General features: G+C 40.6%; 1 protein-coding gene and 1 long non-coding RNA gene across 2 annotated transcripts in view; both read right to left on the bottom strand.

Annotated features, from left to right (window-relative positions):
• Positions 1-7,863, bottom strand: part of atp1a3a (ATPase Na+/K+ transporting subunit alpha 3a) — a 30,410-nt gene extending 22,547 nt beyond the window's left edge. The window contains exon 1 of the mRNA XM_085148447.1: positions 7,439-7,863. Within this exon, the coding sequence (XP_085004573.1) occupies positions 7,439-7,444 (6 nt within the window). The 5' untranslated portion in view covers positions 7,445-7,863. The remainder of the gene's footprint in view (positions 1-7,438) is intronic.
• A 2,913-nt stretch (positions 7,864-10,776) lies between these two features.
• LOC146492780 (uncharacterized) overlaps positions 10,777-24,169 on the bottom strand; it is a 30,030-nt gene continuing 16,637 nt past the window's right edge. Inside the window, exons 2-4 of the long non-coding RNA XR_014871917.1 lie at positions 16,735-18,548; positions 11,033-16,573; positions 10,777-10,951 (exon numbers count right to left, since the gene is read on the bottom strand). This is a non-coding gene — a long non-coding RNA (uncharacterized LOC146492780). The remainder of the gene's footprint in view (positions 10,952-11,032; positions 16,574-16,734; positions 18,549-24,169) is intronic.

Below are 24,169 nucleotides of genomic sequence, written 5' to 3'. Positions count from 1 at the left end.
GTTCTTAAATTTCCAAAAAAGATAAATAATTTTCTATATACTCAAAATTTTAAACAGGAAAACCTGATTTACTTCACTTTTCATAAGTCAAAGCGTTGGGATGGAAATTGGAGAGAGACAGCAGTGCCACAGTAAGCAACACGGATAGAAAAAACGCCTGGTGCTGGTGCTTTACTGTGACATTTGGGTACTGAGGACATAAGCATATAAACTATAACAACTGGAAACCCTACAAAAGAAACCCTGACATCCAACTCTGAAAATACTGTGAAAAAGGAAGAAAACCACAGAAGACCACACATGAACTCACGAGTCTGCGTCACATTAGGGTAATTTAGAGCTGGTACAAGTCCTATTATAAGCAATAAGTAAAATATGCACCAAACAACAGTCGATTTCTCTCAGCACCACCTGTCAAACTGATCTAGTTCAATTCTACTTCATATTGATGATATTATCTTTCTCTGCTAAAATACACACTTCCTAGTCTCTGTCTAGTTACAGGCTGTAAAACCTGAGGAGGTCTGAGCAGCAGATGTTGTAAGCTGAGGTACGGGACAGATTGTACATGCTGAACATTTGTAGTCTGCTCGATCTGTTGGTGTATGGCCCCTGGCTCATGACACCACAGCAGAGGCGCTGGATAAGCCACTTCTTAATCTGCTGAAATCACTGCTTGCTCAAATCTCAGACACCAGACAGGGACATTTATGGAGGCATCCTAGTTAAAATAACATAAGGAGAATTAAAACAACAACACTAGGATTCTGATACAACAAATCAAAGTCGGCAACCTGGTGGGCAACCATCAAATGAGATATATACAAATCTTCAAATGTCCCAAAATGTCTAAACTTTTATGTTTGGGTTACTATGACAACTAACATATAACACTGCCACATCTTTGCAGGACAAATATTTTTTTTGTTTATTTACTGCCAGTAATGATCAGAATCATTATCAACTGAACTTCAGGCCAGATGTGAAGCAATTTTTACATGATGCAATTAGATTCAAAGTTTATGCAAAGACAAAACTTCAGGCCAGGTGATGTGAACAGAGGCAAATGAATATATGCGAAACTATAACATTTTACTGAAAAACTTTGCGTTTTAAGTCTGTCAGCTGATCTCGTCCTACAGACTTGAGCTTATATAACTAAAGGCAAACTTATAATCAACATTTGGTGTCAATAAGACATGATTTATCTCATCAAGATCATGTCTTATTGACATGATTTAACCTGTTTTTATACAGGCTGAACAAAAGAAAAGCAGGGACCAAGCAAATTATGCTGCTGTTACCCAAGCCTAGCTGCTGATTCTATTTTGGAAATACACCAAGTATAATGATTGGTAATGATTTATGGTTTGCAAATGGCCCACAAAAACTCATAAAGCAGCCTCTATACTGGGGACACCCAGTATAAACCCACTTTAGTTAAAAGGGCAAATATAGCCCAATTTAATTCCAAGTGGGCTAGACTACAGACTGAAATTGTAACCAGTAAAAGTTCAAATTCTATGATACATCCATTTTTAAAACAGATGAACAGCCTGAGCCATCTTCAATGATGTCTTATCCAGTGCATTACACATTATATGAAATACGAAACCATTAAATGTTCACATGTACAGTTTTTGGAATGAGACATCTGACTGTAAATGTAAAGAAATTAAAGATTTTGCTGCAATTTCACACTTTGCAAAGCAAGACTGGGACATGATCCACCAGCTGGCACTAAATTGTCTAGTATTTAACCATGTTCAGTATGTAGTATTTAACCTATTTCCAGCTAAATCTGAAGATGCTCCAGTGAACAGAACATCATAGTCTCAGCTCAGATTTTTGAATGAAGGATGCTGCTGCTGGTCTACTGCATTCACTGGAGTTCAGTAGCTCTGATGGGGACACAGCGGCTCAACATAACCACATACACAAAGAAATGGATTATCACACAGATCAGTGGACTGACCGACCTGGAAAACACAGATGAAGTGCCTGTCACTCACACACACTGACTAAGAGGGCACTGCCCCCCTTCACCCTCTCCTCCCACTTTGTTTACATTCTCGTCCCTCCAGACTGTCCATCTGTTTCTGTGCTGTCTACTACTCTCATCTGCTCATTCGAGCAAAGATTTAAAAGGAGACAGTTTGAACCATTACCATGATGCAGACTATGTAATGATAATGTCTTAGAATATATATTTATAGTGATGAACATCGAACACTGAGTAAAGCCATTGTGATTTGGTCAAATACACAGTTTAGACTTGGTTATCAGTGGGCGTACATTCCTAATAACACAAAGTGCATTTTGCAGCATTCTCCACCATTAGGCTGTGTGCCACCCCCTGCAGTGCATTAGGTCTATGAGTATGACAGAAAACAGCAGTTGCTGAAAGGCTCAGAGTGATGGCATCAACTTTTCAGTGGGTAATGTGAGGTTTCCTGTGACTGATAGGAGGGTGTAGGTGCAACTAAAATGTTTTAATAATGTAATGTTTAATGTGATGGTATGTTATGTAACAATACTCTAACATGCTCTGCATGCAGTGTGTCTGTATGGTGCAGGAATGCATGGAGTGGTTCACCTTCATTATCCTCCTTAATTTCAAACTAATTTCTAACTCAGACCAGAGACGTCATACAGATAGTTAGTGATGTCAAGGTGACATCACTCCACATTCCAGGAGGTTTATGTTACACTGACCAGAGAGCACAAACTGTGATATCGGAAAACCCTGATCACTGATTTGCTGGAGTGTGGATCAATGCTATTTGCACACTCACACACACAGATGGAAACTAGTTAGACACAGGAAGCTACGACTAAGTATTAATGAAACGAAATGTAGATAGACTGGAACAATTACACAACATGACCATGAGAACAGACTATGTTGTGACTGCTATTACATATATAATAACAAACTGTGGCAGCACAGACTATTTGTACTAAAGAACAGGAAAAAAATAATTACACACAATTTTATAAAATTCGTCGTCTGCTACTGGGACAATATATTTAATTTAAAAAAATAAATAAATAAATCACACTTATCATCTATGCAGTTATTGTCAGGCGTTTAGGTAGGAATTGGCATGTGGGGATACCAAGGTTTGGTATAGTGATACATCGTGGAAGAGAGAATTACTTAGAAATAAGTCACAAAATAATTTATTTCATGAGGTCCAGTAGATTTTTCTTTGTGTCGGGTCTTTGATTATTATTATGTAACCTGTGAAACTATTTGTGGATTTAGCCATGCATAGATACAGTATTTCATTTAAAAACTTTAAAATGAATTTTTAGTCTGAAATTTTATGTCAGACTTAAATTTCAAGTTTATAACATATCAATTGCTGGGCTATGCTTACCTTTGCAAATAATCTCTCATTTTCCTCTCCTGTCCTTTTTTCATCTTTTTCCATTTATCAGAGTGGCACATTAATGTTTTATTCTTCCCTGAGGAAATACATCAGCTGTACTTTTAGGTCACAGAAGTATTTTGTGAAAACTGTGCAGAATGTGTTGAAGATGTAAAAGGTCCACAGGATGTTTATTATTAGTGAGCAGGTATTTTTATGCTGTCACTAAGCAAGCACATGAAAATGAAACTAATTTGATAGTAATATGCACTAAGATGCTTATAAGATTGAATCATTCATTAACTGGAGGTCCTGGAATGCTGTTCCAGATCATTCCAGCCCACTTTTTAACCAATTATGAAGTTACCTGTGACTAATATCGGGCCTTTAACCCCACAACTTAAAGCCTTAGCTCAGTATATGGTTTATAGCTAAAACTATACTCTGCAGCCATTAAACCCATAGCTGTTTTTGTTGGTTTTTTTTGTGGTTCTTGTAGAAGGTAAGTGGACATTAGGACAGACGACAAGAAGCATAATTCAGTGTTTATAGGCTACTCAAATTCCTGTTTGATTTAATGGTGAGAACGTATTTAAAATTCAGTATCTTAATCTTACCCAGAACCTTCTTGTTGTGAGGGGAGAATGCAAAACACTGCATCACTGTGTCACCACCCATCTTACATCATCATCTATGACACATTACAAACTGGCTTCTACAATCAGACCATGTGAAAAGTCTGGCCAAAACCTTAATAATAATAATAATAATAATAATAACACTGTAGTCTGAATAAGTGACTTGAATTGAGTAATTCACTTTAGCACGATGAGCTCAGGACTGACTGTCATCATATTAATGAATGTTTAAGACACGAGACTGATAGCAATGACTAAAACAACAGTTTGACATATTTTTATAGGTTATAGAGCGAGACAACACTTTTTGACATGAGTGTTTCATCCACGAATGACTGTACACTAACATTAACTGGTGTACGAGAATGTGAACTCACTCAGTTAGCTTCAATGCAGCCACTACAGTAAAGAGGTCTGACAGTGTCGAGAGCTTCATCTGTATGAATTACACATCGTCAGTGAGAGCGGGTTTAGTCATGAGAGCTGCCTGCCTCACACATGCTTACACTCACACAGCCACACCATTCTCCACTGTGATTGGCTCTTCTCCTGAAGCTTCCGCACCAAGTGCATTATGGGATATGAGCAGACGCTTTCATCCTTGTACATTTTTCTTCTCTTTCTGAATCTCAGCATTTATTTCTCCGTTTTTTCTGCTGGGGCTCCATCATTGTTCCCTCCTCTGTGTCGTTGCTGCACAGGAGCAGCATCCCACCAGCTCTTTTTACATTTCTGCCTCCTCCATCTTTTTCAGTGTTCACCCTTCTCAAGGTGACTCACCACACAGCCGTCTCTTTCTTACCCTCTCTCTCTACCTCCATCAGCTAGTGTCAGTCACAGTATCTTGGTCATTACAAGGACCTCCGTGCGAAGCCTGTGGCTGCTGACCTCCATCCTTTCACACCACCAATCCAATCGCTGCCTTCTGCAGCATCCATCTCTATCGATTAATTGGCCTGGATCAAATGACCCTGTAGTTGCCTTGTCAACTGAGCCTCCCTCTGGTGTTCCCCACCCCCACCACAGTGCATTTCACTCCAATCCGCTTTATCTATCTGTCCAGTCTTCAGGCAACCCACAGCTTGAAAATGGGAATTTCCACTCCCCCCACATGCACTGACACACCCTCCTCCTCAGCTCCTCTTCCTCCTCCTCTCTTTCACGCAGTGGTCAAAGATGTGTATGGTTTCCCCCTTTGGCGATCTAGTGGAAAGCATTACAACCATTTGTATTTCCACAACTCAGCCTCCACTCTCATCCCATCCAAACTGGGATGTAGAACAGAAGAGAAAGCGACTACATTGCACAGGGAGGGAAAGGCACTAAAGAAGAGCAGCTACAGTTTTCTGACGTACATGTTAACCAGATTTTATCAACTCAATAGATTTATGTATATATTTAAAAAAAAAAAACACCAAGATGCAAAATAGGGGTTTTCCTGGCAGAAAATGAGCCTTGGGTACATGACTATGCAAAGAAATACAAATCATTACTTAAGCACAGACTCTGTGTTTCCTTACTGAACAGAAGTCAGTGTTTTTTCCTGTCATCTCGGGCCATTTGACAAAGCAAAATGTTTTATTCTTTAATTATAAGCACTTACAAGCTGCTTTTATTACAATATGGTGGCTTTGATTAGGGCATCATTTTTTGTATGCAGGAGGAACTCAGTATTTAGTGAAAGTAACTTCGGAAGATTAATAAAAATAGAGGCTGTAATACTACATTAATGAATATGGACACTGAGTCATTATATTAATTAACCCGTTATAATCACAGTAATAATATATGACTGAAGCTGTGACATCGACATGTTGTTGCTGGAACAGGATGTATTATGAACTGACAGATCACTGACGTTTTATGAGTCTAATGGGGGTAAAACAGGTAGATTTAAGCCCATCTTCCTTTGACTTCTAAGCAGTTGATATTTTTGTGTGTGGGATGTGAAAAATTGGGGGTGGGGGTCGACCACTGCTGAGGAACCATTTTGACGCATTTGCCTCCGTGCCCATTTGGTACCCAGACCTAAGATGCCTCCACATCCACCGAGCCCGTATCCTCAATGACAGCAGCACGACGCATCGTCGCATTATGTAATGTTTGAATGAAAACGCAGCAAATGGCGGGTGGGGAGATTTTAGGGGGGGGGGGGGGGGGGGGGGGGGTCGTAGCCTTTATGGTTCAGAGTCCCAGACACCACCCTCTCTGTGCATTTGGACGTTTAACATTATGGCTTTCAAATAATCAAATGAATTCAGGACATCGTGATCGCTCTTTTTCTTTTAATAATAGCTGAGGAGACGCACATTTGCGACAGTTGAGAGTTACCGCAGTCAGACTTGGAGGGATGAGATGATATTCCGCAGTCCGGACTGCGGGTTTACCGGCAAAAGGTTACACATATCCCACGCGTAATGCCGCGTTTCACACGCGTATTATTCACAAAAGATTTCATTTCGGATCGGGCTTATCCGTGTCGTTACGCTGTCTGAATAATTGTGCATTTTGGATTTGTGAATTTCCTCAATCGTCTGCAGCAGGTCCAACGCCAGATGTGCGGTCCGTGTAATCCCGTTTTTTGGAACCGGTGCATGAAGCAGCACATTTTTCTGTCACTTCATCGCTAATTCTTGCTAAAACCAGAGAGAGAGGATACTTATTTCTACACTGGGCCTGCTTGGGGTCATCGTTAGATTACTGAAAGCGTTACAGCACCGTTCTGGGAGAAAGCTCTTATGACATCTTTAAAAATCGGGATTAATCTCAGTGCGTTTGCAGTGCAGGGTCAGTGAGCTAAACGCCCCTTTTGTCTGCTGAATGATTAAACATGAAGCCGTGACAGCACTTTTCACCCACTGGGGAAAATGAATCAGATTTCGCAGGTCAAGCAGTAACACTAAGGGGCTTGTCGTATGGTTGGGAGCTGCACATATGCTACCTGAACTCAAACACTAAATAGCCAACGTTACTGTGGCGGGTTTCCACCCTGCACCGGCTCCGCCGCACCGGCTGGAGTCTGGATGCGGCGGACTGACTCACAAATCTGGCGCATGATCCGCAGGAAAAAGAAGACCTGGTGTGCAGGCAACAGGAATCACCTCCATTACCCGTTAATTACAAGTGCGCTGATTTGGTGTGGTAAATGGCGTCAGTGACAGGCACATAATGGGCGATCGCATCCATTTAGGAGACTGAAAAATTAACGCAGCACTGCCAAAATAACGCTAACCACTTGATTAGGCAAGTCATACATATCCCGGCACGTTCAATGTCATTGTAACATCATGCATGTGCCTCCATGTACAGTTAACCCTTACGTCGATGGCCACAGACCTTTAACATTACTAACTCACACTTTAGCCGACATATATATATAATTTATAGCATGCTAGCTAAGAAAGATGCAAGAAATTCGTCTCTTACCCCCATTTTGGCGCTTTCAGTCGGCTCTCCTCAGACGAGTTGCTTTTTTAGGCTCGATTCAACCAGAAAAACTGGCTCTATAAGGCGTGGAGACAGGGCAGACGACAGAAGAAAAATGCCCCCTTCGGCTGATTACGTTAGCTATTGCTCAAACGACAAAAAAATCAATTAACTAGCTATCATAATACCCTAAAATATAATTTCTTAAGAGGAACGGGACTAAGGTTACCCTGACAAAGCGACGGCTCATAAAACACTTAATCAAATCTTCATCCCGTTCAGAGGAACATCAAAAAGATGTGTTCTGTTGAGTAAAATGTTAAATTAAACGCAGCCGCTGGTGATACTTCACCAGCCGTGTCCCTGCGAGGTTCAACTGATGCCGGGGGAAAGAAGAGCCGGGCGGCAGGCTTCTTCTTCGGATGCCGTCTCCCTCCGCGGCTGTGAGCAGGCTGCCGTGGCACCCAGGGTTCCCCAGTTATCACTCCGCGAATGAACAGATAGGTCCAAAGCAAAGTGGGGCTGAGTTCAGACTGTGATTGAAAAAGTATCTGTACTTGTCACCAGACATTCCGCACAATTAAGTAAAATAGAGGAAAACATATTTACAAATAATATATGTACAATACAACAGACAAGTTGGATGAGTGATATAAGACAAACAAACAAATAAATGTGAAATCATTTCAGTTTGTTCTGAATACTGTTACTGGAATGTCTGGAATAAAAAAAAAAAGTTAGGTAAATTTGACCTAATTTGATATTGGAATAACATTTTGTCTTAATTTGCAGTAATATGGTAAAAATACAAACACTTATCTTCTTTATTTTTGCTGTATTATTTAAAATTCCTGCTATATTTACAGTGCCCTGAAACAATATTTCCTGATTTTCTTTTTCCTTTTGCATATTTATCACATTTTTCAGATCATCAAGATCATCAGTATCATTTTGATATTAGACAAAGATAAGTGGAGTAAATACAATATGTAGTTTTTAAACAATGATTTCATTTTTTTAATGAAAAATAGCTGTCACAATGTCCTATGTAAAAACGTTAAATCATGAACTAATTGTGACTAACCACATTGTTTTGGAAAGCTGACTTCAGTTTAACTACTCAACCCTGCCAGTAAGCTGAAATGAGAAATCAATTAAGTAAAAACTTGTCTGAAAAGTGAAGTATAGCCTACTTCACTTCAATGTAGGATCCGTCTAAAATGAATAAAACTTGGAAGAGTGGTGAGCCTTTAAGGAATGGGCAGACTACTAAAATTACTCCAAGATCACATCAAAATCCAAGAGTCACAAAAACACTCAGAACAACATCTAAAGAACTACAGGCGTCACCTGTCTCAGTTAAAGTCATTGTTCATGGGCAAAATTGGCACTCATGGGCAGTGTTGGGAAGGTTACTTTTAAAATGTATTCCATTACAGAATACATGCCCCGAAATGTATTCTGTAACGTTACTCAATGACAGTAACGTATTCTGAATACTTTGGATTACTTAATATATTATCATGCTGTTTACAACTACAACTGTTGTAAACAACAGCTCCGAACCGTAGTAAAGGGACCTCTGGCTAATACGGTGGGTTCTGTGTCGGGCTCGTAGCCGAAAAATAGCTTTACTTTGTTGTCTGGGTCAACTTTGCTAGCGAGAGACAGAGAGAGGCGTTGAAAGGCTGCTCCAAAGGAACTTATTGTTTTTGGAGGAAAACACGAACACGGTGTACAGTCGAGTCTTAATAGCTTACTTACAACTGGGCTCGTCAGGCTCTCTTCTTGGCTGCAGTGGTTATTATTATATTTACATGCTTCCAGCTCCAGTTTTTGCTCGATGATAGCTCGTACTTTTCCTTTTTCTCCCTCCCTCGCTCACAGACACATAACGTGTATGGCAGTCCATTCTCCCTGCAGCACGGACTACACTGCCTATGATGCTACATTCTTTAGAGCTATACCTGTAGCATTCTGCCTATTAGCTTAGCACAACAACAACAAAAAGGCCTCTCTCACCCAGGAAACACGCAGAGAGAGAGCGTCACTCTGTAACCGTGGCAACCGTAACGCTGCGGCCTGGAACAACAGAACTTAGCTGTCAAACAAAACCCAAACAGTCCTGACCCGCCACAATATGAAACAGGAAAGTACCGCCGTGTAATCCATTTATTTCAACAAAGTAACTGTATTCTAAATACCACCTTTTTAAACGGTAACTGTAACGGAATACAGTTACTCATATTTTGTATTTTAAATACGTAACGGCGGTACATGTATTCCGTTACTCCCCAACACTGCTCATGGGAGAGTTCAGAGGAGAAAAACACAGCTGACCAAAAAGAGCAGAAAACGTATTTGAAAACGTCAAATGTACCAAAAACATCTTGGTGAGCCCAAAGGCCCAAAGACTTTTGGGAAAATGTTCTGTGGACTGATGAGACAAAATTTTAACTTTTTGGAAGGTTTGTGTCCCGTTACATCTGCAGTAAATCAAACACAACATTTCATAAAAAGAAAATCATACCAGCAATTAAACATGGTGGTGATAGTGCAGGGATGGGCAACTCCAGGCCTCGAGGGCCGGTGTCCTGCAGGGGTTTAGATCTCACCCTGGGTCAACACACCTGAATCAAATGATTAGTTCATTACCAGGCCTCTAGAGAACTACAAGACATGTTGAGGAGGTAATTTAGCCATTTGAATCAGCTGTATTGGATCAAGGACACGTCTAAAACCTGAGGGACATCGGCCCTTGAGGCCTGGAGTTGCCCACCCCTGTGATAGTGTGATGTTGTGGGGCTGCTTTGCTACTTCAGGACGACTTACCTTAATTGATGGAACCACAAATTCTGCTCTCTACCAGAAAATCCTGTAGAAGATTGTCAGGCCACTGGTTCATGGTGGGCATCACTCAGGTTATGCAGTAGGAAAATAATGCAAAACACACCAACAAGTCCACCTCTCAAAGTCTAAAAAAGAACAAAAAAAAAAAAAAGTCCTGGATGGCTGAATTAGAATAATTCTGCAAACAACAGTGGACCAAAATTCCTCCACAGTGATGGAGTTATCGCAAATACTTTATTGCAGTTCTTGCTGCCAAGGGTGGCGCTATCAGTTATCAGTTATTATGTTTCCATGGTTCTAGGGTGGATTGGATAATTCTTTTCCTTCGTAAATTCAATCATCTTTTAAAAAATTGCTTTTGCATTTACTCAGGTTATCTTTGTGTAATATTAAAATTAGCTTGACAAGGAAAATGTAAGCGTGATAAATATGACCCCTTCAAGAAGGGGGCCAAATATTCATTCACACCACTTATATTTATAAGTCAATCAATCAATACTTTACACTTATTCCTTTTATACAATTAATGCAATGCAAAGTTTTGTACACATTAAAAGCAGAAAATAAACAAAAATACAAACACATGCACACCTTTCACCAAACCCTCCCATCACACCTCCGTCCCGACACCCAAACGAGCCCACTAATGCAGTCTGTACTGTACTAGGAAAACAAACAAAATCGTATCATACCAATCATAATCATATTGCATCAATTTAGTTATAAAGATATCATTTTAATCACCTGTGGCATAGAAAACCTTTTTAAAATTTTTGTTTTGTTTCGTTGCTGGCTGGCATCAGCTGTTCAGCATGCAGCTGTTCTGCTGTTGTGACAAAGTGAACATCTGCATCATCGGTATCGTCAGGGGAAAGGCCAGACACATACAGAGTATTCTCCAAACGCAGAATCTAGCCTGCATCATAATGAAGCAGATGTGAGCAGCAGTGCGCTGCACAAAACATGATACTGTTGTAAGAACAACAACAACAAAACGACAATTCATAGAAGCAAGGAAGAAAAGTAAGAAAAATTGAGAAAGCAAAGAGAAGACGAGAATCATGGTACATAGTGTGAGCAGCACATTATGAAAACAGACACCACAAGGAAACAACATGTTATCAATGGTGGGCGGAGTACATGCTTTATTTCTGTATGCACCACCTGCTGTGGCAGATTAGAAAATTATATCGCTGTTTTTAGAACCTTGGAGCAAGAGGCTATGAATACTGTGCAGCTGCTATATGCACAAACATGCATGTGCACATCCTGGCTGAGGCGATGCAAACGCACACAGTAAGCAATCGAATGAAAGGAAAAACATATGCTGCATAACACATGTATAAACGTGATTATGCATCTGCGTGCGTATGTGTGTGAATATCACTGCATGGGCATGTATGCGTTGCTATGTAAATCTATGACTGCAGGCTCTGTGCATTACTGCGGCCAGATGTGATCAATACGCTCCGCTATCATAGGTCAAGTGAGGCCTGGTTTGTACCCTGCAGGTAAAGATAAAGTTCTCACTGCATGCACGCTGTAACAACCTTTAAACAACAAGTAAAAAAAATAACAACTGTACATTTATTTTAGCCACAGTTCACAGCATATGATATTTTAGCTTTACATAACAAGACCAAGGAAGCATTTCTTTTTAGTTCTTCTCATAATAACAAGTTAAATTTTGCTAATACAGAAAAAATACAGCAGGACTGTAAAAGTCCCTCATAATGTATAAGAAAGGCAAAAACCATCAGAAAAATAACCATTGTCCTATAAGAAGACACATTACAAACACTGACTAACAGGGTGTGATGTGTACATGTTTCTTGTGAAGGCATCAATCATCTGCTGGCAATTTAAATTGGCATTTGGTCCCTTAAACTCTGAAAACCCCTGGCTTAGACTATGCAGCAGCCATAGTACTTAATAATTTGTGTTTGGCATATGGGATGAAGTATGCAAATATATTCATAGATTGAGCTGTGCCAATCTATGCAGCTGCAAATAAACAAATAAGCAGCTGCTTTAATTTGAGGTCCTTCCAAGTGCTTGAGCTCTTCCAACCTATATTTAAGGGCGAGGAAAGGCCCTCATCAGAGGATGCCAATTTCCGTTTCTTGTATCTGCAGTCTTCTTTTTTCAGTAACTATCCACAGCTACCAGCTACAGATGAGGATGGGAACAGATCAATTAGGAGAATCCACAGTGGTGCGAAAACTCCGGGGTATTGAACTCCTCTGCTTGAGGCAACTGCTAATACCCATGTCAGAAAGGGCAATCAATCACTTATTTCACTTGCAAATTTGTTTCTCCAAATGAAATTACTGCTGTGGACGAACACAACAGTTCCAGATTTTGGAGATTAATTTGGCAAACAGACAAACAGAATTTTGGCTCAGATTTCAGGTCTTTTCTGACTTCATATTACAGGTTTTTATATCAGCTGAAGTGAACAACATATTATTGCAATACAAAGCATCAACTTGGCTCTTGTTTTAAACTAGTTGTTCACTTTTTTTTACAATCTGAACTCTTTATAAGCACGACAGACCAACCCATTCAGAAAACAACTTAACTGTGTGGAGACATCAGTGGTGTTGGAGGGTGTTTTTTGAGTTGGCACTTCTATTTGGGGACTTTTTGCTATGAGGCTCAAAGGAATCATTTTGGTGCAGAGTGACCTCACTGTCTTATGTTTGGCGCCTTTTGTTCTGCCTCTGCCAAAAGCCTCAAGTCAGCCTGGCTGTTCAGTGTGATCCCTTATCTGGGGCCAACTTTATTTATAAAGCACTTTAAAAAACAGCTAGCACTGATAAAGTGCTATACATAAAATGAGAAAAAATATGGAGCAACGCATAAAGAAAGCTCCCGGTGGAAGGATAAACTTCAGAATGGGATGAGCACTCCTGCAGTAACGTGTGCTCATCTTTCTTTTTTATTGATCTAGAACATTTCCATAACAGATTTATCTCTTCATTTATACTTTAAATTTCCAAAAGGGTTATTTCTGCTTGAGGAAAACCTGGTGTCACCAGTTTTTCCATTAGAGTTGGAAGTAATGGATGGTTTCTTTGACCACAAGGCTTTGTTATTGAAATGACCCACTGCAAAGTCATGAATTTTTCTTCTCCACAAGACAAAAGATCAATTCTTTTCACTGACCATTACCCATCTCCCCCTTTCTTCTTCTTTCTTTCTGTCTTTATTTCTTTCTTACAGTCTGGATATTCTGTGCAACTCCCAGGTGCACGGCAGAGTTTAAGCAGCATGCAGCTGAAAATAACCAGAGAAAAAGAGCATCTGAAATGCTCACTGCATTGTTTCATAAAGGTTAGACAACAAAGAGTGTATTTTAAGGTCTGAGAGAAAAGCTGAGATGCCAGGCAGAGCGAAAAGAACAGAAGAAAAACATTTCAGAGACCTGGTAACCATAGCAACAACTGCCAGGTACAGTGGCTTCCTAATCACCTAGCTGATGCAAAACAAAATCAGGGAAATTGGATGAGATGAAGGAAAGGACAGAGATAAAAGCAGATGCAGTGGAAAACAAGTGTATGGTAAAAAAAAACCCCAACCCTGTAATTTGTTTTTGTTTTTTAATTATCTGTAAAAGAACAAACTAAGCAAATAGGTGTAAAATGTAGATCCTGTGGTGAAAAAAGCTTCGTCACTGTTATTACTGCAGACAAATGGGAGCTAGTTCACAAAGCGGATGACAGCAGGAGGCAACTGCTGTCACCGAAACGCACACACACACACACACACACACACACACACACACACACACACACACACACACACACACACACTGAACTGAAGGACCTAGTACAATTCTTTACCCGAATCTTCGATTTGCTGTGTTTGTGAAAGAAATGAGAAAGTTCTAATTTTGTATCGTTTTGTGTAGATAACATACTAGATGAGTTGGGAATGCTGTTTAGTCACAGCTGCTTTTCCACATACAAGAAGAACCAGAATCATTTTCCAGAGACTGAGAAATATCATAAAACAGGTAGAAACGAGGTGCAAAAAGCTCAATAGTAAAATCATGAATCTCTTCTCCGGGTAGGTTGTTTATACAAGCAGCTTATTACAAACTATGGGGATGTTTTAATTTTAAGCAGTCTGCAGTCACAACAGGTGTGTGGCTTAACATGTGATGTTTACCAAATGGTAAATGCTTATGTTCAGTTGACAAAAATCGCAAAATGACCCCAGTAATTATGTTGAAAACAAACCATAAAGACAGATGTTATTGTTATAGAGATATACTGGTTTCACTTAGGGAGGAGGTTGGAGTGGATGGATGGTTCACCAAAGCAAATTCTGATCAAAGCCAGCTGGTTCAAGCACAAGCGACCTAAAACACTGACTGTAGGCTTAGCATTGTAACGATGATAAGAAGTGCTTCTTTTTCTACACTTGTGGTACCCGTGGCACTAGAACTCTGAGTTCTAAGATTATAAGTTGTGGCCAGTAATTGTGTTAATATAGCATAATTACATATAATCAGTGTTGGGGAGTAACGGAATACATGTACCGCCGTTACGTATTTAAACTTATTTAAAGTTACTTTGTTGAAATAAATGGATTACACGGCGGTACTTCCCTGTTTCATATTGTCGCGGGTCAGGACTGTTTGGGTTTTGTTTGTCAGCTACGTTCTGTTGTTCCAGGTGGTAGTGTTACGGTTGCCATGGTTACATGGTGACGCTCTCTCTCTGCGTGTTTCCTGGGTGAGAGAGGCCTTTTTGTTGTTGTTGTGCTAAGCTAATAGGCAGAATGCTACAGGTATAGCTCTAAAGAATGTAGCATCATAGGCAGTGTAGTCCGTGCTGCAGGGAGAATGGACTGCCATACACGTTATGTGTCTGTGAGCGAGGGAGGGAGAAAAAGGAAAAGTACGAGCTGTCATCCAGCAAAAACGGGAGCTGGAAGCATGTAAATATAATAATAACCACTGCAGCCAAGAAGAGAGCCTGACGAGCCCAGTTGTAAGTAAGCTATTAAGACTCGACTGTACACCGTGTTCGTGTTTTCCTCCAAAAACAATAAGTTCTGTTGGAGCAGCCTTTCAACGCCTCTCTCTGTCTGTCGCTAGCAAAGTTGACCCAGACAACAAAGTAAAGCTAGTTTTCGGCTACGAGCCCGACACAGAACCCAACGTATTAGCCAGAGGTCCCTTTACTATGGTTCGGAGCCGCGGACTTTCAGTAACAGTAATAAATCACAGCAATAGTACATTCACGTAGTTGTAAACAGCATGATAATATATTAAGTAATCCAAAGTATTCAGAATACGTTACTCTCATTGAGTAACGTAACGGAATACGTTACAGAATACATTTTGGGGCATGTATTCTGTATTCTGTAATGGAATACATTTTAAAAGTAACCTTCCCAACACTGCATATAATGTATTATATAGTGTAAATTTTCTAGGGGATTACCAAAGCCATCTAAGAACTGTTTTATGCCAGTTCATATGTATATACACATATCAGGAAAAAAGTGAAAATTCTGATCTTTGAAAATGTGAGTAGTGTCTTTGGGCTGTACATGTAATGTGACTTATCGTGACCTGATGAGGCAAGATGGAAAAATCAAGGGATCATTAAATACACTAGGATCAATCCTCTGGGAATCATGACTATTTATAGGCTACTAATTGCCGAGCCAATTCATCCGTTTACAGCTGGAAAATTTCAGTTTGGACTAGAATGGTTCACTGATCAAAGCTGCTATTAATAGAATCTGTTATATACTAACAGCATTTACTTTTTACAAACTATATTTTTATATTCACCTAAGAGCTTTCACATCTGGGGGCTTCTGAAAAGACGTCCTTGAAGCCACTCTGTGAACAGCTGCAGGGTTAAGTGCCTTGCTCAGGGGAACTCTGTGCTCTTCATTCATTCAGTGGAGGTTGTTACTCTCTCATTTCCTTTGCCAAGACATTCCCAGCTTCTCTGAGGATTCAGGTCAGCAGCTTTAACCTTTAGCTCAGAGACTCTGTAAATGCCACAGTATCTGTCCTGCTTATTGCCTTACTAAAGCTGGTGCTGGATCACCTCTCACCAATTTTAGCTTATTATTGAAATAGTTATTAAAGGAAAACCAAACGTCTTTATCGAGCATTTCAAACAAAATACAGAACAAAATAAAAGGGATAAACAATATTCACAAACTCTAATTATCAAAGTACATAATTAGATACATATAATAAATATACATACTGTGCATTGTGGGTGTGTCTTTATCCATAGTACCTTACAATTCCTATTACATATAAAAAAATTCCCATTTAAATTCATAAATAAAAGAAAAAAAACATGTTATTTGCATACAGCACAGAATAAAAAAAAACCAATACCAAAGTATTGATATGTTTCTCTCAAGTGTATGTGTGTGTAAATGTATCCATGTGTGTGAGTCAGTACCTGGAAATGGGCAGGACGCCATGTTTGCTCTGATGAACATTATCACCGCCTCGCTAAGCACAGACAGACCCTGCAGATATAAACAGAAACATACAGAGAAAAATGCACCCGAGTACACGCTTCTGAGAGGCAAATGAGTGGACACACAGCCATACTAAGATGACAGGTGTTTGCAGCATGGTTCAGCTGTAATGATGGCACAGTCCAAGAGATACAGGTAATTGCAGAATCCACACACACAAAGATACACACTCAACTGTGTGTTGTGTAATGTCCTGACAACTTAGAACAAGGGGCTCTTCTGGGCCCCTTAAGCCTGAAGTGGATGGTGAGTGTTAGAAAATTAAGGTCAAAAAAAGGGGAAATTAAAGTGGACAAAATCTCGTCCTCGTGATGGGCATGTTTTGAAATTATAGAAAACACCCGAAGGTAGTGAGAAACTCTTATAAGCAGCTATACAACAATATGCATACCTGGAAACAGACATGAGTGAGTCGTTCAGCTAAAACCAGAGAAAAGCAGAGAAACATATATTAGAAAATAGATGTAGTATCTTCCAAACACTGTATCTAAATGCCATAAAGGTTACTGATGTCAGTCATTGTGGCATATGATGGCAGATATCCTGCCCAGCTCAAGGTTCAGCACTCTGGACAGCGCTCATCACACATCTACCTCAAGGAACTATTCTGTAAGTCTATCTAAATAGACAACTCAGTGGAAGAGGATTGTGGAGGTTGTTTGAGAATGAACAGTCAATATGTATGATAATTCATGAGCACATAACCCAGAGACATTTACAGCAACTATGACTGTGCGTTCTAATTAATTGGCCTCTTTCTCTCCACTTCAATTCCTTTCAGCCTTTCTTCTTTCCCTCTGTTGCACCTAATCTGCCTCCAGCTGTTTGATCTCGCTCTTCGCTGTCTTCCCACGACTTGCAACCTCCCTCTGCCTCTCTTTGCCTTCTCCTGTCATCCTGTTGTTTCAGAACAACGACAGTAGCAGCTGACTGACTTTGTTTGAACAATTAGAGATATAAATACCGTCTATCGGCCTTTCTGTCTCCATCATTTCCCATCATGGGCCCTTTTGGAGTGATATGGTAGTTTCATTTATCTCTCCAGAGGTCACATTATCAGCAGAGTCACCAGCCCATTTCTTCTCCAATACCAGTGACACATACACTGTATGAAGGAGACGAGCTCTCGAGGACAATAATCTTTCTAGAGTTGGATAACTTTTTAAAGGTGTTAAAGCTTAGAATGTACACATTTATATTTATCATGGATCTGAAAGAGATTATACAACAAGAGGTAATTTTGACCATTTTCTGATGTCTCTATTTGTCTTACCTTAGCCAAGAAGAATGTGCTGGGACTTCATCTAATGTCATCTTTTTAGGCGCCTGGTCGGTTGATTTTTTTTTTGCAATCTCCCATATTTCTCCTTAAAACTCCCTCAAACATTTCCCTTTTTTTTCTTTTTGGAATTGCTGCACTGCCAAATGAATAATTCATCAACATATGGAAGTTCTTGTTTGTGGTTTTGTATGTGTGGACGTGTATATCCGTGTGTGAGCACCACTGGCTAAGCATCCTTCTCCCCCACCTACGCTTAGTGCACTTTCTGCTCCAGTCAGTTTTCCGATCTTATTATAGAAACAGTGGGAAAGATACTGCAACGATCTGGATTTACAACAGGAATGCTTTTTCTTCTAAAGACAGATGGCAAATGCATAAAGGAAGTGCTGGTTGTCCTCTATCTTTTCTTCCTTGTTTCCTGTCCCTCCTCTCTATTTGTATAAGTATGACCTTATTGACCAATGTTGAGCCGCACAGCCTGACTTGGTGTTCGCTCGCTCTGTGGTATAGTATCGCTTCCTGTTCCAGCTCAAACACAGTGGTGTTTCTGAGTAGCTTATTTGCTTAGCAGTTTAATTAACAACTTCTAAATACATTCTTTTTTTCACAGTATAATCTTCACGTGCTTCACCCGAAGCACACTTTCTGTGTACTCACTACCTAATTTATAGCCAAAGTATTCACTCACTGTCTCTGTACTGTTTCGCTAGCTTAGCTCGTAGCCGACCCGTTAGCACCATGGCTACTTCACCTGTCCCTTCTGCACTTTCTTGCTCATTGTGTCAGATGTTTAGTTACTCCTCGGCCTCCTTTAGCGGTAATGATATCTGTAACAAATGTAGCATATTTGCAGCTCTGGAGGCCAGGATTACTGATCTGGAGACTCGGCTTCGCACCCTGCACTCACCCTTAGCTAGCCAGGCCCCTGTAGCTGGTGCAGCCGAAGATAGCGTAGGCCCCGCTAGCTGTTCCCCGGCAGACCCCAAGCAGCTGGGGAAAGGCTGGGTAACGGTGAGGAGGAAGCGTAGTCCTAAACAGAAGCCCCAGGTACACCACCAACCCGTTCATGTGTCTAACCGTTTTTCCCCACTCGGCGACACACCCGCTGGGGGTCAAACTCTGGTAATTGGTGATTCTGTTCTCAGACATGTGAAGCTAGAGACACCGGCAACCATAGTCAATTGTCTTCCAGGGGCCAGAGCAGGCGACATTGAAGGAAATTTAAAACTGCTGGCTAAGGGTAAACGTAAATTCAATAAAATCATAATTCACGTCGGCAGTAATGACACCCGGTTACGCCAATCGGAGGTCACTAAAATCAATATTGAATCGGTGTGTAACTTTGCCAAAACAATGTCGGACTCTGTAGTTTTCTCTGGTCCCCTCCCCAATCAGACCAGGAGTGACATGTTTAGCCGCATGTTCTCCTTAAATTGCTGGCTGTCTGAGTGGTGTCCCAGAAACGATGTGGGCTTCATAGATAATTGGCAAACCTTCTGGAGGAAACCTGGTCTTGTTAGGAGAGATGGCATCCATCCCACTTTGGATGGAGCAGCTCTCATTTCTAGAAATATCGACAAATTTATTAAACCCCTCAAAACATGACTATCCAGAGTTGGGACCAGGAAGCAGAGTTGCAGTCTTACACGCCTCTCTGCAGCTTCTCTCCTCCTGCTACCCCCCCCAAAAACCCATCTCCATAGAGACTGTGTCTGCTTCCAAAAAGACAAAAAACAAACTAAAAACCAGCAACAAACAACTTAAACATTTACAAAGAAAGAACAATACAGTATCCACATCTGAACCAAAGAGTAAAACAGTGAAATGTGGATTATTAAATATTAGGTCTCTCTCTTCCAAGTCTCTGTTAGTACATGACTTAATAATTGATCAACAAATTGATTTACTCTGCCTTACAGAAACCTGGTTGCAGCAGGATGATTATGTTAGCTTAAATGAATCAACACCCCCGAGTCATTCTAACTACCAGAAATCTCGAAGCACAGGTCGAGGGGGCGGTGTGGCAGCAATTTTTCACACCAGTCTATTAATTAATGAAAGACCAAGACAGACTTTTAATTCATTTGAAAGCCTGATGCTTAACATTATCCACCCCAGCTGTGAAACTCAGAAACCAGTCTTACTTGTTATCATCTATCGTCCACCTGGGCCTTACACAGAGTTTCTGTCTGATTTCTCAGACTTTATATCTGATTTAGTTCTGAGCTCAGATAAAATAATTATTGTGGGTGATTTTAACATCCATGTAGATGCTAAAAATGACAGCCTCAACATGGCATTTAATCTGTTGTTAGACTCAATTGGTTTCTCTCAAAATGTAAAAGAACCCACCCACCACTTTAATCACACTCTAGATCTTGTTTTAACATATGGCATAGAAACTGAACATTTAACAGTGTTTCCTGAAAACCCTCTCCTGTCTGATCATTTCTTGATAACATTTACATTTACAATAATTGATTACGCAGCAGTGGAGAGTGGACTTTATCAAAGTAGATGTCTTTCTGAAAGCGCTGTAACTAAGTTTAAGAATATAATCCAGCCACTGTTATCATCGTCAATGCCCTGTACCAACACAGAGCAGAGCAGCTATCTGAACGCTACCCCAACAGAGGTCGATTATCTTGTTAATAATTTCACCTCCTCACTACGTACGACTCTGGATACTGTAGCTCCAGTGAAAACTAAGGTCTCTAATCAGAAGTACCTGACCCCGTGGTATAATTCTCAAACACGTACCCTCAAGCAGACGACTCGTAATCTGGAGAGGAAATGGCGTGTCACAAATTTAGAGGATCATCATTTAGCCTGGAGAAATAGTTTGTTGCTTTATAAGAAAGCCCTCCGCAAAGCCAGAACAGCTTACTATTCGTCACTGATTGAAGAAAATAAGAACAACCCCAGGTTTCTCTTCAGCACTGTAGCCAGGCTGACAAAAAGCCAGAGCTCTTTTGAGCCAACCATCCCTTTAACGTTAACTAGTGATGACTTCATGAACTTCTTCACAAATAAAATTTTTATCATTAGAGAAAAAATTACCAATAATCATCCCACAGATGTAATATTATCTACAGCTACTTGTAGTTCCATTGATGTTAAGTTAGACTCTTTTTTTCCAATCGATCTTTCTGAGTTAACGTCAATAATTACTTCCTCCAAACCATCAACGTGTCTTTTAGACCCCATTCCTACAAAACTGCTCAAAGAAGTTCTGCCATTGATTAATTCTTCGATCTTATATATGATCAACCTATCTCTAATAATCGGCTATGTACCACAGGCCTTCAAGGTGGCTGCAGTTAAACCTTTACTCAAAAAGCCATCTAGACCCAGCAGTCTTAGCTAATTATAGGCCAATCTCCAACCTTCCTTTCATATCAAAAATCCTTGAAAGAGTAGTTGTCAGACAGCTAACAGATCATCTGCAGAGGAATGGTTTATTTGAAGAGTTTCAGTCAGGTTTCAGAGCTCATCACAGCACAGAAACAGCTTTAGTGAAGGTTACAAATGATCTTCTTATGGCCTCTGACAGTGGACTCATCTCTGTGCTTGTCCTTCTTGACCTTAGTGCAGCATTCGATACTGTTGACCATAATATTCTATTAGAGCGATTAGAACATGCTGTAGGTATTACAGGTATTGCACTGCAGTGGTTTGTATCATATCTATCTAATAGACTCCAATTTGTGCATGTAAATGGAGAGTCCTCTTCACACACTGAGGTTAATTATGGAGTTCCACAGGGTTCAGTGCTAGGACCAATTCTGTTTACATTATACGTGCTTCCCCTAGGCAGCATCATTAGAAGACATAGCATACATTTTCACTGCTATGCAGATGACACCCAGCTCTATCTGTCCATGAAGCCAGATAACACACACCTAGGGATGGGTATCGTTTAGGTTTTATCCGATACCGGTGCCAAACCGGTACTTTTGAAACGGTGCCGGTGCTTAAACGGTGCTCAAACCGGTGCTTAAAGAATGGAAAACACAAAAGTGGTCCAAAAACCTCTCATGTTCAGCTGGTTTTTTGTAAAAAGATAACAATGTTAGCCTTTTCTGCAGCTATGGGGCATATATGGTATCATTCTTGGCTGGAAGCAGTGCTTAAACAATGGAAAAAAACACAAACTTTGTCCAAAAACCTCTCATGTTTAACTGTTTTCCACTTTTTCTTTGGTCATTTTAGCCTTTTTGGCCAGGGTGAAGGGAGTATCTGCCATCAAACAAGAAGACAGCTGCATGTAGCTATGATGGTGTTTGCTGTTCACCTTACATGCATTAATGTAATAACGTGGTTAGCCTACTCAACGTAAATTACACACGAACAACATTAAGCTACTCACGCAGAGAAGAACGGCTGCTGCTGCCATCATCATCCGTCATCATTTCTGCTACACTGGCAGGGCTAGGGGCCAGGACTCTCCTCTTCGGGTTTTTGGGGGATGTTGCTAATTCCGGGTCCGATAACAGGCAACCCACAAGCAGTAGATGTGCTCGGTGTGAGGTCTCGCAGCAAGCTATCAAATACGGCGCATTTCTCGGCTTTAAAAAAAACCACTATGCGTTGCCAGGTGTTTCATCAGATTTGAGGTGTTACCTCCTTTGACAGTATCACCTTAAAGCACTTGTTGCAGGCTGCTGAGTTTGCATCTTTTGCTGTGAAGTACAGCTAGACTTTTGACCGCTTCGCCTTGGACATTTTTAATCTGTAGCTCTGCTCTAAAAGAACGTACGTACCTGGACCCGCCTACTATTCTCGGAAACTTAAAATGATTGGCTAGAATCTAAAGTGTATCATTCCATACCAGTTGGTGGCGGTAATGCACCTTTCAGTTGTTTGCCAACCGCCAATACAAATGTAAGGAAGAAGAAAGTGTATCACAGCTCAGGAAAAAAAGCACCGAAATAAAGCACCGAAATGTGCGCTGCTTTTCGGTCTGGTTACTACCGTTTATGTCAGAACCGGCACCGGATACCGGTACCCATCCCTACACACACCAATTAGTTAAACTGCAGGAATGTCTTAAAGACATAAAGACTTGGATGGCCACTAACTTTCTGCTTCTCAACTCAGATAAAACTGAGGTCATTGTACTCGGCGCTGAAAAGCTTAGAAATTTGGTATCTAACCAGATTCTTACTCTGGATGGCATTACCTTGTCCTCCAGTAACACTGTGAGGAACCTTGGAGTCATTTTTGACCAGGATATGTCCTTCAACGCACATATTAAACAAATATGTAAGACTGCGTTCTTCCATTTGCGCAACATCTCTAAAATTAGAAATATCCTGTCTCAGAGTGACGCTGAAAAACTAGTTCATGCATTTATTACTTCCAGGCTGGACTACTGCAATTCATTATTATCAGGATATCCAAAAAACTCACTGAAAAGCCTTCAGTTAATCCAAAATGCTGCAGCAAGAGTACTGACAGGGACTAGAAAGAGAGAGCATATTTCTCCTGTTTTGGCTTCCCTTCATTGGCTTCCTGTTAAATCCAGAATTGAATTCAAAATCCTGCTCCTCACATACAAGGTCTTAAATAATCAGGCCCCATCTTATCTTAATGACCTTGTAGTACCATATCACCCTATTAGAGCACTTCGCTCTCGCTCTGCAGGCCTACTTGTTGTTCCTAGAGTATTTAAAAGTAGAATGGGAGGGAGAGCCTTCAGTTTTCAGGCCCCTCTTCTGTGGAACCAGCTTCCAGTTTGGATTCGGGAGACAGACACTGTCTCTACTTTTAAGATTAGGCTTAAAACTTTCCTTTTTGCTAAAGCATATAGTTAGGGCTGGACCAGGTGACCCTGAATCCTCCCTTAGTTATGCTGCAATAGATGTAGGCTGCCGGGGGATTCCCATGATGCATTGAGTTTTTCCTTTCCAGTCACCTTTCTCACTCACTATGTATTAACAGACCTCTCTGTATTGAATCGTATCTGTTATTAATCTCTGTCTCTCTTCCACAGCATGTCTTTATCCTGTCTTCCTTCTCTCACCCCAACCGGTCGCAGCAGATGGCCCCGCCCCTCCCTGAGCCTGGTT

The sequence above is a fragment of the Neolamprologus multifasciatus genome, chromosome 22 (assembly GCF_963576455.1).
Source record: "Neolamprologus multifasciatus chromosome 22, fNeoMul1.2, whole genome shotgun sequence".
NCBI classification, from domain to species: Eukaryota; Metazoa; Chordata; class Actinopteri; order Cichliformes; family Cichlidae; genus Neolamprologus; species Neolamprologus multifasciatus.
This window is presented reverse-complemented; position numbering and strand designations above follow the sequence as displayed.